At 40.5% G+C, this 14200-nt stretch overlaps 1 protein-coding gene across 2 annotated transcripts in view; it reads right to left on the bottom strand.

The window, feature by feature from the left end:
• Positions 1-455: 455 nt before the first annotated feature.
• The window catches only part of GLT8D2 (glycosyltransferase 8 domain containing 2), a 41984-nt gene continuing 28239 nt past the window's right edge, over positions 456-14200 (bottom strand). For both annotated transcript variants that reach the window (XM_012772712.2, XM_012772713.2), the window contains exons 4-10: positions 11642-11813; positions 10204-10321; positions 8231-8315; positions 7558-7670; positions 4661-4827; positions 3740-3852; positions 456-749 (exon numbers count right to left, since the gene is read on the bottom strand). In XM_012772712.2, the coding sequence (XP_012628166.1) occupies positions 580-749; positions 3740-3852; positions 4661-4827; positions 7558-7670; positions 8231-8315; positions 10204-10321; positions 11642-11813 (938 nt within the window). In that variant the 3' untranslated portion in view covers positions 456-579. The remainder of the gene's footprint in view (positions 750-3739; positions 3853-4660; positions 4828-7557; positions 7671-8230; positions 8316-10203; positions 10322-11641; positions 11814-14200) is intronic.

The raw sequence follows: 14200 nt of genomic DNA, 5'->3' as shown, positions 1-14200 counted from the left end.
TAGCACTGTGGGAGGCCGAGGCGGGTGGATTGCTCGAGGTCAGGAGTTCGAAACCAGCCTGAGCAAGAGCAAGACCCTGTCTCTAAATAGAAAGAAATTAATTGGCTAACTAATATATATAGAAAAAAAAAATTAGCCAGGCATGGTGGCACATGGCTGTAGTCCCAACTACTTGGGAGGCTGAGGCAGAAGGATTGCTTGAGCCCAGGAGTTTGAGGTTGCTGTGAGCTAGGCTGATGCCACGGCACTCACTCTAGCCTGGGCAACAAAGCGAGACTCTGTCTCAAAAAAAAAAAAAATTGTCATTCAGTATTAAGCAAATTGCTGATAAACTAGATGGGTTTAAGTTTTTCCAACAGTGTTTTTTAGTCACATAACCTTGATTTCCATAATTACCACTTGTACTTGAAGAATTCAGTGCCTATATGGGCCAAAGGACAATTTGCACACAGTAGTTTTGTTTTGAAAATTGTAGATCATAGATTTCAAAGGTACTGTTCATAAAGAACAATGTATAGTAGGCTACAAAGGGATCATTCCACATTTTTACACAAGGAATATTTTAAATGTTGAATTATATCAGCTGTTGTGATTGAGTTTAAATATCCCTGCAGGGTCAGGAACAAACCAGCTTTCCCAGAAGTGGTTGTGAACACTAGGGAAGTCCCAGGGTTTGTGTCTTCCATTCCAGTGGAGTAATTTAGCTTCCTGCAGAAAATGCTCTGAATATCTGGCATCTGGATTCCAGCCTTCATTGTGTTTAGAGAAAAATAATAGATTTGTTAGAGAATAAAATTTTTATATTAAATTGAATACAAGTACATGGCAAAAAATATTAAAAGGTTATGCAATGAACTTTCTACCCACCCCAAATCTCCGAAGTAGCCGCTGTTAAAAGATTTTCTCATGAATCTTTCTAGTAATGTTCTACCTGCATACCTATATGGATATACGTTTTTTAAAGAAGACAAAATAGAGCATACTGCTACCTTGCCTTTTTTGGTTTTTTATTTCATTTATTGATTGATTGATTTATACTTTGCATTTTTAAGTTACTATCTTTGAAACTTTCCACAGTAGTACATGTAGATTTACTGAATTATTTTTAATGACTACATAGAATGGATACATGATTATTTATTGACTGAGTGAGTTCCTTATTAAGTATACTTAGATGGTTTCTGTCCCATCACTAGCATAAATAACAGCCATGAACAGTCCTCTTCATATGTCCAGTGTAGGTGTACAAATATATCTGTAGGATAAAATCTTCTAGGTGGAATTGCTAGATTGAAGGATGTGTGTCTTTTAAATTTTGATAAATTGCCAAATTGTTGCCAAAAAAGTTGTGTCAGTTTCCCTCCCACCCAGGGTCAGTAGGAGTTCTTATTCTCTACATTACACCCCCTTAACACGGCAACAGTTTCTTTTGAACAGTCTAGTTTTTAACCATATAAAATGTGACTAAAAATAAGATCGACTTTTTTAACAAACAGTGGTCTTCATTCTAATATCATTCCCCTCATAAGTGATCACTTAAAGATACTGTCCTCTTACCCTAATATTGCCATGGCTAAGAATATTTTTAAAATACACATTCTAGAAGTGCATTAAGACAGTATAAAGATAATTTTAAAAAAAAAATCCTCTATGGTGTTAATGTTTCTTTCCATGAAAATAAATTTGATATTTTTAAAAGATAACTGAAAATCCATTGAATAAAGACAGTGATTAACTAGGGTTATGTTATTCTGGTTTATGATAACAACAAAAGAACCTAGCATATATTATTCATAAGCATAGCTATGAAGGCAGCTGCTGAAGAGGAGCTAGTTTGTTTCAAGTTGTAGTGGCATAATTCAAATAATTATCAACTTTCAGGGTCTATATAAAGGAAATGCTTATTTGGGAAGACACACCTTCATATGAAAAGTCAGTACTAAGTAGAGCATTCTGATCTCTCAGCTTCATGACTGAAGGGCTATGTAGAACTACCTCAGAGGGGCTTGCAATTTTAGTGATGAAACTGCTTTTGGCTAAATACGTTTCATAAATTTAAAAAATCTTAAGCCTACCTTTTTAGTCCCCAAATTAATACTCATTAGTGTTATGTTACTCTCTGTATCTAAAATACTCTAAAATCAGATCATTTTTCAAATGATTTCTGTGTAGATTTACTTTGCACACCATCTCTGATTCCAGAAACTTTAGCACAGGTGTAGACTCTGTTCTACAAAGAAAAATGACTTCTTTCTCTTGGAAAGATTATGTCCTTTCCTGCTTGTCAGCAAGTTAGATATTTCACAAAATGTAATTCTGAGTCTCTGTTCCTGGATCATAAAACACCCTAACCTTATTGATCTAAGATCCTCATAGCTGTTTTTTTAAAAAATGTTCCACATTGTTTACAAAAGACCTTCTACTTTGATGAGATTTTCTGCACATGGAAATGTTGATATTTGACCTAAGAGTGAACATAACATTATAAACCAAAACAGATAACTTCCCTATGTTGCTCTTCTGTGCATACATTTGCTAAGGAAAATCAGGGGGGATTCTGGTATCGATATGGAAGCAACCTACACAGGGAGCACTAAGAGGAGATGGGAACTCAGCTTCCACAATTATGTCTGTTCTGCTAAAAAGGAGATTAAGGGACATAACACTTTGCAGGGTTGTTGTGAGAATTAGAAATAATATTCATCTTTCTCACCAGAACCAGTCCAGCTCTTGGCACTTGGTAAATATAAGTCCTTATCTATTGCCTCCAATTCTAAAATAATCCCCAAAGTTCTGAAAACATAACTTCTTTAGCAATAAAGTCTAGATCCCACTCAATACCACATTACCTTTAAAAAAAATTTTTTTTTTTCTAAATTTCTAAACAGGTCTGGCCTAGTGGTTTTAGATAAGAGGTTGTGGCCATGTGTTAGAATGAACTTTAATGTGTCTTCTCTGCTAGACTCTGTTCTAAGCAATTTACATGTATTCAGTAATTTGTGCCTTAGAAAACTTTAGGAGAGTCTGTTAGCTTCAGTTTACAAATGAGGAAACTAAGGCACAGAGAAATTGAGTAACTTGCCAAAGATCATAGAATAGCAGAGTTGGGATTCCAATCCATACCTTAGAGCCTGCTCTTGGGTAGTGAATAAAAAGACTGTTAAGGGATGCACATAGTACACGTCCAATAAATGACTGCTTTTTAAAAGACACATTTTAATGCCAGCTATCTAAATTTGTCATAAGCCATTATGCTACTTTATTTGGTGTTGTCCACTGTAGACCACTGCAAGAGGGCAATAAAGGCATACGGAAAGATTTTGACGTGAAAATTCCATCTTAACAAGAGTTAATGTTTATTGAGCACATAATATATCTTAAGCATTAGTCCAATAGCTTTTCATGAATTCCAGGAAACACACCCCTCAAGTCGCTAAGAATATCAGCTGCATTTGCAGACTCTGAGCACCGAGGGTTAAGTAACTTGTCCAAGGGGACCTGGAGGATCTAAATTGAACAAACTAGTACAATAGCACTCTCTCAACCATGTGCTCACTGGCTCTCTAAAATACACATTTGTGGGTGTGGTGCGCACCGTCTGGGGGATGGACACGCTTGAAGCTCTGACTTGGGCAGGGCAAAGGCAATATATGTAGCCTAAACATTTGTAGCCCCATAATATGCTGAAATTAAAAAATAAATAAAATATACATTTGTGTTGTTTTTCTAAAATACTTACCCAGGTGCCTTATGTGCCACAGGGGGTTGATTGTGGAATATTTCCCGTGAAACACAATCAGCATTGGGGAGGTGGCCACCCCTCCTCCCAGGGAGCTGCTGTAGAGGTTTTCCCTAAGAAATGAAATAGAAAAGCAACATTTGGACTGGAGCTGCCACAAACTCAGATATAGTAGAATATAATACTTTTAAAAGATGTAAGACATTCTCTCACTATATAATAAGACTTTCATTTTACCCCAACCTTTTATTTTGAAAATTGTTAAACCTACACAAAATTGTAAGAATAACCATGAACTCCTATAGATATTGCCTAGTAGATTCACAGTGTTAATATTTTGCCATTTTAACTCAGTCTTTTTTATGGTAGCCATAGAAGATCAGATTCTGATCCTACATTATTTAGAATAACTTTACTCACAAATTCAAGGTTACAATGGTACCAAAATATCCAGATAAAAAAGACTGACAGGAAATACAATAGCATGATAAAAGTGGTTGTGTTAGTTACTTCTATTTTCTCTAAACTTCAATAATGAAAAATTATAAATTAAAAAAAAATCAACCTTAAAAAGCAAAGCTGACTTTATAAAAATAATGCTTAACAAGCAATTTATGTAAGAAGGAGAAACTCGACTAGATAAAGATTTTCAGTGAAAAGGATTCAAGTGATGTTATTAAACAACTGATTAGGAAAATATATAATAAAGGACTCCTTATTCCACAGGGTCTGATTCCTCTGATTTGTATCATTTGAGGAAAGATTTTAACCTACTGCCCCCTTTTCTTTCTCAACAGTGCCTCTAAGAAAATCTGCCCTAACAAGACTGAAATAGTTCTAACCCCTAAGCTATGCATAGAAAATCAATTGAATAATTTTGTTCTCAAGCATGGAAAATATGGTAGAGAGGTCAACACATACTCCACGTTTTTTTGCATCCACTTTTCCAGTTGTTTGGTGATGCGCTGGTGTTTCCATTCCGTCATGTTGGCAACAATCACACCAGGATTGAAAGAGCAGGTGCTGGGGCTGATGCCAAGGTCTTTTATGGTCTTCTTCCGGTAGTCCAGATAGCCCATATATGTATTCTGTAAGGGAACAGGATACGCATGCGTTTGGCCAGTGGATCTTTTGTTTCTGAAAAATGATCATTTTCTTGAAGCTTTTGTGCAGTCTTTCTGAGTTTCCTCCTGTGTCACTGGCCACTTCCTAGAGGTTTTGTTTTGTTTTATTTTGGTTGGGTTTTTTTCGCTGGTTCCCCCTCATTTCTCCAACGTCTAAATGCTGAATGCCCCAGGTCTCAGTCCAGCACCTGTTCCTTCCTCTAGCAAGAACTCTATAGACATCCTCATACAGCCTCATGGCTCTAAACACCGTCTATCTGACCTCTCCTCTGGACTTCTGACTCCTATACCTGCCAACTAAATGTCTCCTTTCGGACAGTCAGCAAGGTAGCTCCAACTTACATCTAAAAACTGATCCAAATCCTGTCCAAAACCTGCTTCCCTACAACCTGCCTCACCTCAGCCAGTGGCATCTTTATCCTGGTTACTTGGGGCAGAAAACCCAGGGTCATTGGGTCATCCTTGACTCCTTTCTCACTCACTCCTCATTCATGTCCGTCAGCACATCCTGTTGGTCCCATCTTCTTTTTTGTTGTTGTTGTTTGAGATAGAGTCTCGCTCTGCTGCCCAGACTAGAGTGCCGTGGCATCAGCCTAGCTCATAGCAACCTCAAACTCCTGGGCTCAAGCGATCCTCCTGCCTCGGCCTCCCAGAGTGCTAGTATTACAGGTGTGAGCCACCATACCTGGCTGGTCCCATTTTCCAAATGCCAGAACCCAACCACTTCTCTAGCCTCTAGTGTTCCATCCTATAATTGCTACTCACTGGATTTATGCAAGTTCCTCCTAACTAGTGTTCATGCTTCCATCCTTCAACCCCACTCTGTTTCTAGGTCACTCGTATCATCAAACCTCCCTCTCCCCGTGGCTTTCTATCTCATTCAGAGTAAAAACCAGAGTGCCTGAGATGGTATCCTACACCATCTGTCCCCCATTACCTCTCCAACTTCTATTATCTTTCCCCCTTGGTCCCTCTGCCACACTGACCACCTTTCATATGCCAGGCACACCTCTGCCTCCAGACCTCTGCGCTTGCTACTGTCTCTTCCTGGAATGTCTTCCCCAGATGACTGCATAGGTGGTTCCCTCAATTCTTCCAGGTGCGGCTCCAGCAACAACACTATGGCAGTGGAGCCCTCCCTGATCACCTTACTTAAAATACAACCCACCTCCACACTGATCCTCGGTTAGATATTTTACTTGTTTACCATCCTGTCTTTTCATAGTAGAACCTAAGCTACACAAAGAGGGGAAATCTAGTTTTGTTCACTGTATTATCGGCACCTAAAACAGTGTCAGGCACACAGTGAACATTCAGTAACACCTGTTGAATCCACGTAGTATGAGGCAGGACATATTCTTTCACCTACATAGACTGTCATAATCTACTGCGATGCGATGCTCTGAAATAGGACACAGGAGTAATAGAAATACTAGAGCACTTTCTATGTGGCAGGCAGTCTGTTCTAAGAACTTCACACGCATTACTTCATTAACTGCATATAATAACTTTACATGTGCTAACTTATTTAATTCTCACAGTAACTCTACAAAGAAAGTACTATTATCACCTCTACTTGACAAATGTGGGAAAAACAATTGACTAAGTAACTTGCCCAGCATCAAAAATCTACTAAGCAATAGCACCAAGAATTTGGCAAACTCGAGTCTGGCCCCAGAGGCTATGCCTTAAAAGTGCTTTAAATGTCATACATATAAAATTATTTGCTAGAACTTTTTTTTTTTTTTGAAGAACAGCACTCAACTCTTACTAGCACCTCACATTTCAAAGCTACTTTTTGGTTTCCGAATTACGCATAGGTTCCACTTTCCTCATTTCCACAAGGGCAAGGAGATCTTTACTCTTGAACAAAATCAGTATTTTCCTCTATTGAAAAGGAGGGGAAAAACCAATGGTCAAAGCTCTAAAAATAGAACCAATAGTCCAGGGAGTGTTTTTTGTAGAAAACACCATCTCTGGCATCGAGTGTGGTTATGAGGAACCTCAGTAACAACTATCATTTCTGGAGCATTTTATTTATTTATTTTTTAAGACAGGTTCTCACTTTGTTGCCTGGGCTAGAGTGAGTGCCGTGGCGTCAGCCTAGCTCACAGCAACCTCAGACTCCTGAGCTCAAGCCATCCTCCTGCCTCAGCCTCCTGAGTAGCTGGGACTACAGGCATGTGCCGCCATGCCCGGCTAATTTTTTCTATATATATTAGTTGGCCAATTAATTTCTTTCTATTTATAGTAGAGACGGGGGTCTCACTCTTGCTCAGGCTAGTTTTGAACTCCTGACCTCGAGCGATCTGCCCGCCTCAGCCTCTCAGAGTGCTAGGATTACAGGCGTGAGCCACCGCGCCCGGCCCTGGAGCATTTATTAATACTACGTGCTGGACACTTTGACATCATGTTATTTCATTACAGCTCATAAAGACACAACAACATAAACATTATCTTTGCCCTGATACAGAAAGTGGGACTTGACGGGGTTAAAGTAACTCGCATCAGAGTCAGTAAGGAATGGAGCTGGGATTTGAACTAAAAGCCCAGATACGTGCGGTTCCGCCTCCCGCAGCCCAGACTGGCCACGAGGGTTTTCAAGGTAGAGATTACACTCATGTGGGGTTTCCGGGGCAGAGAAGGGCCCAGAACAGCAGGGCAAGGGTGGGATTTCCAAAACAGTGTGCCCACCTGCAGCCCCACAAGTCTGTGTATGTCCTGAGTGGAGGGCAAGTCGCAGTCATCTGAAAAAGCTGCCGCGTGGCCCAGGGCCAAGGTGGTGTCGTACAGTTCTTGGATATCACCTGCATTTAGAAACGCCAGAGGTTAAACTATTATAGCGTGTGTTTAGGAGCTTCAACAATTCCTGATTTTGCTATGGGAGAAAAGCATCAGATCCGTAACTTCAAGTGGCTTGGTAATTTACTTAATAAGAATAGTTCGTACCAATTTAGAGAGCCACTTGATGATTAGTTCAGTTTTTTTCTGTTGCTATGTCGGTGCCGTATCAATGCTTATCTTATTTGTATGTGGAAGAGAGAACACAACATTTAAACATCAAACTTTAGCTCACTCCTAAGAGTGTCATCGGTGAGACATTATTTCTATACATTTTAGGGCTGCAGAGGAAGGAAAGGCTTCCAAGCTATTTATTCCAGACTTTGATAATCAGAGAGTCAACTGGATAGTTCAGGGGACAACCCCTGTTTTCAAAATATTTCCAAATTTACAACCATACTGTATACTCACAACTTTAATAAACAGTCAAAAATCACTAGGCATCTAGCTATTTGGAAAATGAAGAAAGTCATTCTACTTATCAGTTGCTCCTTTTCCAAGTGTTCTTGGCAGTCAGCGAGTGTACCTTGTACAATTACATCATCGTCCAAATAGATGACTTTCTCGTGTTGGTGGATAAGGAGAGGGAGATAAAATCGAACAAAGTTCAGCTGTTAACAAAAGAAACGATGGTGGGGAGAGGCATATGGCTCAATGTCTTCTGGGGGTACAGGAAAGTTGGCTTTGACCATGGCCTCAGCTCAGCTCCAGGTTTATTTTTTCTTTCTTTCTTTTCTTTTTTTTTTTTTTTTTTTTTTTTTTGAGACAGAGTCTCACTCTCTTGCCTGGGCGAGTGCCGTGGCATCAGCCTAGCTCAGAGCAACCTCAAACTCCTGGGCTCAAGTGATCCTCTTGCCTCGGCCTCCCAAGTAGCTGGGACTACAGGCATGCGCCACCATGCCCGGCTAATTTTTTCTATCTTTAGTAGAGACGAGGTCTCGCTCTTGCTCAGGCTGGTCTCAAACTCCTAACCTCAAGCCATCCTCCCACCTCAGCCCTCCAGAGTGCTAGGATGACAGGTGTGAGCCACCACACTCGGCCAGCTCCAGGTTTGGAAGAAAATAAAACAGGCTACAGAGATGTCTCACCTGAGCTTCCTCGTACCCAACTTATCTGGGCCCTGGGGCTAAAACCAGCTGGCAGATCAGCAATTCTCCTAGACCTAATCCCCCGCTGCTGAGGCTGTTGCCACTTTCATCTCTGTGAGCTGCGGCAGTGGGAGTCACAGAGGCTTCCTAGACAATCTTTCAGGGCACAAATCGCCTGCCTTCCTCTATATTCAGTCAACTAAATCAGCCTTAAAGACATGTGCGCTTACACACACACACACACACACACACACACACACACACACACACACACACACACACACCTGTCATTCCAACAGCCATCTTTTAGCTCTTTGAACCAGAAAAAGGTCAGAGAAGCATGAGCTGTGGGTATAAGTTTTTGTTTTTGTTTTTTTGAGACAGAGTCTCACTCTGTTGCCCAGGCTAGAGTGCGTGCTGTGGCATCAGCCTAGCTCACAGCAACCTCAAACTTCTGGGCTCAAGCGATCCTCCTGCTTCAAGCCTCCGGAGTAACTGGGACTACAGGCATGCGCCACCATGCCCGGCTAATTTTTTCTATATATTTTTAATTGTCCAGCTAATTTCTTTCTATTTTTAGTAGAGACAGGGTCTCGCTCTTGCTCAGGCTGGTCTTGAACCCCTGAGCTCAAATGATCCTCCTGTCTCAGCCTTCCAGAGTGCCAGGATTACAGGCATGAGCCACCACGCCTGGCCTAGTTTTAAAGTTTCATTAGTAACAACGCCATTTAATCTGAAGTCCCAACTCAGCTTGTGCTCTGACAATATCTGCAATGGAGGAGAAAGATCATATCCTACACAGAGGGCTTCGAGAATTTAGTAAATTTTCAAGGATGGATTTAAGTAACAATCCTATGTAGAAGGTGGCTGCAGTTTCTGTAAAACTGCCAGCAAAAGCACCACTCTATGCAGCAGAAGATCCCTTTGTAAGAACTCTTTGCAGTAAAATATCTTAGGATTCCCAATGCCAGGAAAAAAGCTGGTGTCTCCTGAAAATTATTCTCTTAGTCAATGCTATGATGAAGTGTATAATCCATCATGTGGCTGTTTTTTCTTAGCTGCTGGGATACTCAGAGCTAAATTTAATGCACAATCACAGTACACACAACAACCTATGGGCTTGGTGTATTTTTTTCCTGGCCTTTCTATCTGGCCCACCTCCAGTTCCCACTCCTACAGACCATATTCACACATGCAAATGCATTCTACATTTGCTTATGCTTCATTTCTTTAATAGCTTTATTACATTTATGTAAACCACTCCTTTCTGGAGCAGTTGGCTTATCAATTATAAATAAGCAGAGTTTGGTGGAGATCTAACACCATGAGGCTGCGTCCCAATGGCCAGTGCTCCATGTGAGAGGAGGTCTCCTCAAGGACTGTCCCCAACACATGCACGATTCCCACTCACAGGCTGGAGCAATTCAGGCCTCGAGGCGTCTGGTCTGATCTTCCCTTTGAGGACCGTAGGGTTGAATTCCACGATTTTAAAGTTTATTTCTCTCAGTTTAGAATGTTCAATCCATTTTCTAAAGAAATGACAAAAAAAAAAAAAAAAACCCCATCTTGCACACACTTCAAATCTTTCCTCAATTTGTCTATCGCCTCAGGGTCAATCTATTGCCTCCTTAGGAAGTTAAAAATGTGTGTAAACTTAGTAAAGTTTAGTCTACAAACTCTGATTCTGACTTTTTTTTCCCTCATCTGATCTGGCTTTAAATCTTTCCCTTTTTCCTTCTCCCTTAATGACATAATTCTTTCTGCAAAGGAAATGAAGCAAAATAGTAATAATTAAATATCTCCCCAGATCCAAATAATTTCCCCCAGAAACAGGAAGAATGAAAAGTGCTCCCTCTTTCTTATAAAGCAGCATCGTGTCAGTTTTCCTGCACTGGATAGTGTTTGTTCTCATTAATATTTGCCCACCTGATGAGTGGAAAATTATATGTCACTCATGTGACATATTTTTTTTTGCATTTTTGAATAATGCAAATATGTTTTAATTCACATTTTCCTGTTAGTAACATAGAACATCTTTTCATGTTTGTTTGCCATTGGTATGTTTTTACCTCTTTGAATTGCCTATTCATACTCTATGCCCATTTTTCTAAGAGATGCTTGTGATTTTTAAATTTTTTGGAACAATTCTTTATTGTGAACAGTAATCCTTTATCTATAATATATGTTGAAAATATTTCCTTCTAATCTGTTATATGACTAATTTCACTTTTTGCGTTCTTCATCATTCAAAAGCTTTTCAATGTTATATAGTCAGGTTTTCCTTACGATTTCTGGGCTCAGGGAGGCATTCTCCAACCAAGATTATATAATTATCCTACATTTCTTTAAAACATTTAAATTTTGATTTCTGTTTATTTCTTCTTAATCTAACTCCAATTTAATCTTTAGTACAACGATAGGGGAAAGATCAGCTCAAAACTATATTATAATATACAAGTTATAAGTTTATAGTTCAAAAAATATAATTAGTTATGATTCAGGGCCATATTAAAATGGTTATGTGATGTTAATATTCTCTTAGGTTATGAGAGCAGACAAAAGAGAGACCATTTTAGAAAGACTTCCATATAATCTGCTTAAGGATTGGGGTTCTTTAGTTCATTAGACAATTCCCTTCTGCAGAATGATGCATTCATTGCAGATTAATAAGGCTTTGCTGAAATTTCCTTAGCCAGGCAACACAATTGTCAGGTCGCCAGGTAAACCTCAGGACATCCCCTTATTAATTCTAATGACATCATTCCAAAAAGGAAGGGAATCCATTTTTAAAAAGATAAGGAAGATTAAAAGAAAGTCGAAAGCTCCAAATACCGCAGTGCACAAATTACCGTATTCGAGACAGAGTGTTGCGGAGTCCGACTACGTAGAACAGAATGTTGGCATCGGTGTTGCTGTAGATGCTGTTGATGGCAGCCATGGCAGCGCCCATCCTCCCTGCTGCTGCACAAATCACCACGGGAATCTCCTCTTCCAGTTCTTCGGGGGTCTCGGATTCAACATCTGGAAACATTAAAATCAGTGCCTCGCACATGAAGGAATTTCACAGCAGAGCCAGATTACTAGTCTTCCACCCTCCTGGGGAAAGACAGTATATAGTGTAGAAGAGACTGCTGATTGTTCTCCAATACCCAGTCTCTCCTCCCCTTAGAAAAGAACTTTGGGGTTTTTAGTGGACACGCAGCCAACCGCTAAGACTATTTTACCCAGACTCCCTTTCAGCCCTGTGTGATCACGTCCTGACCTTCCAGTAACGTGTGCAACTACTGAGTCTGTCCTTCAGAGGAATGCTTACCTCCCCCTCGCCTTTCCCCTTTCCCCTGGCTGGAACATTGGTATGATGGCAGGAGTTAGAGCAGCCATCTTAGACCACCAAAGGTGGACCAGGAAGCTACCTGGCAAGGACACCAAAACCATAAGATAGAAGGAATCCTGATCTAGATTACTGTGGAACTGATACATTAGGCTTATGCTTAAGAGAGATAATAAACTTCTATATTGTTTAAGTCACTGTTATTTTGGAGCTCACTCACTTAAAGAAGCCAATTGGATAGCTGAATGTACACATGGTTGAAAAATATATGAAGAACTGAAAAGCCTCAGTTGTTCAACATTCCTCAACTCTTCCCTAAATTGGGATAGTGACCTTACCCACATTGCTCTAAGATATATGCTTGGGATTTTCCTTCCCCTATCCACCCTCTAGTCAAGGTTCCCAAATGCTGACAGCAAGAAAAAGGAGGCAAGTGAAAGAGCATGACTGATACATAAGAAGAATAATTGATTGTTCTTCTGAGCATTGGCCATGATATAAAATGCCAATGGCATAACATCATACTTTGATACCACAATACACCTTCCAGGCATGAAGAATAATAATCACGGCATTTAAGGTATCCACCATCAAATGCCCATCTGATTTTTACTTAAAGTTCTCTGTTTCTCTCTCTTCACAGGTTTATTTTTGCAAAACCTCTATCACTCAGGCCCAGGGTAGTTCTAGTCAGTATTCAATTCAACAAGCATTTATTGAAACTAACCACTGGCTACTGTGCTTCATGTCATTTAAGAAACACCGAATGTCCTCCCCCTTCTGCTTCTACATCTTTTCCACCAGCTTGCAACTGCATCTGAAATTCCCACTAGAATAATTTTGCTTTTATGATATGTACACTGACATAAGAAAATGCTCATAATATATTAAGGGGGAGAACATCACAAAATCCTCTCTAGTGTTTGATCTCAATCTGAAATATGCATATTTGCAAATGGATCTATGTCTATTTATGGAATTATATATGATTTTAATTCTATCAGTGTTTCTTATATTTTCCAAATAGTCTAAAGTAATCATGAGTTATTTTTATAAACAAACCAAGAAAAATGTTTCTTAAAGATTGTTCCTTTTGAACTAAGTTGTCATCTTGCGGAGGTCCCCTGATCATGTGATATGTTACCTACAGGCAGTGAAGTGTTCTGCCTGAAATGCATATTTGACTTTTTCTTCATTGCTGAAAGTCCTTCGGTGGTTCCTAAAAGGTGAAGCCACGTTCCTTCACCTGGCACCCAGGCTCCGCACAATCCAGCTCCTGCTCACATCTCCAGCCTTGTCTCCTTCTGCTCCACCAATACCAAACTCCCCGTGGTCCCCTGAATACTCCACCACGTTATCTCTTATCTCAGCGCCTTTACTCATGCTGCTCCCAATGCCTGGAATGCTTTCTCCATCGCTTTGTGCATGGCTAACTCTTACATATTCATCCAACTGCAGCCCAGACACCAGATCCTTTGGAAAGTCTTTAAGAGCTCCCTGCACCCATTAGCAACCCCTCGATCTGCGCTATGTCCTTGCCCGTGGCTGGCTTGATCAGCTGCACTGCAATTTATCTGGCCGTATGTCTTTCCTTTTTCTCCTATTAGACTCTGCGAGGGCAAGGGTGGTTTCTTGTTCACCTCTGTATCCTCTGCAGCTACCCTAGTGCCTGGCACTTGGTAGATTCTCAATACAATTTAGATGGATGGGTGAGTTTATTGGATACCTCTATTTGAGCACTTGTCACAGTGCGCTGTAAGAATCTATGCGTCTGCCTCCTCCACTAGACTGGAAGCTCATTATACGATCCCCACTGAGTCTGGCACCTTAGAAGTGCTTAATGAAAGTTTGCTGAAGTGAACTAAACTGAATTGACGGATTAGCCTTAGAGAATAGGGCCCTGGAGGAACAGTTCGTAGGCCATTCCCCGGGCCAAAGAGAGAGGGAGGTATTGGAAAGCCGGTGCGGTGCCTGGTGCCTGGCTGCCAGGCTCAGGCAGAGGCCTTGAGCCGACAGCAGGCAGCACGAAGTAGGAGGAGGGTGTCCCCGTGAAAGAGGGGACACCCAAGAGAACGTC

This window comes from Microcebus murinus, chromosome 10 (genome assembly GCF_040939455.1).
Source record: "Microcebus murinus isolate Inina chromosome 10, M.murinus_Inina_mat1.0, whole genome shotgun sequence".
Taxonomy (NCBI): Eukaryota; Metazoa; Chordata; class Mammalia; order Primates; family Cheirogaleidae; genus Microcebus; species Microcebus murinus.
Note: the sequence above shows the minus strand (reverse complement) of the source record. Positions and strands in the feature narration are given on the sequence as shown.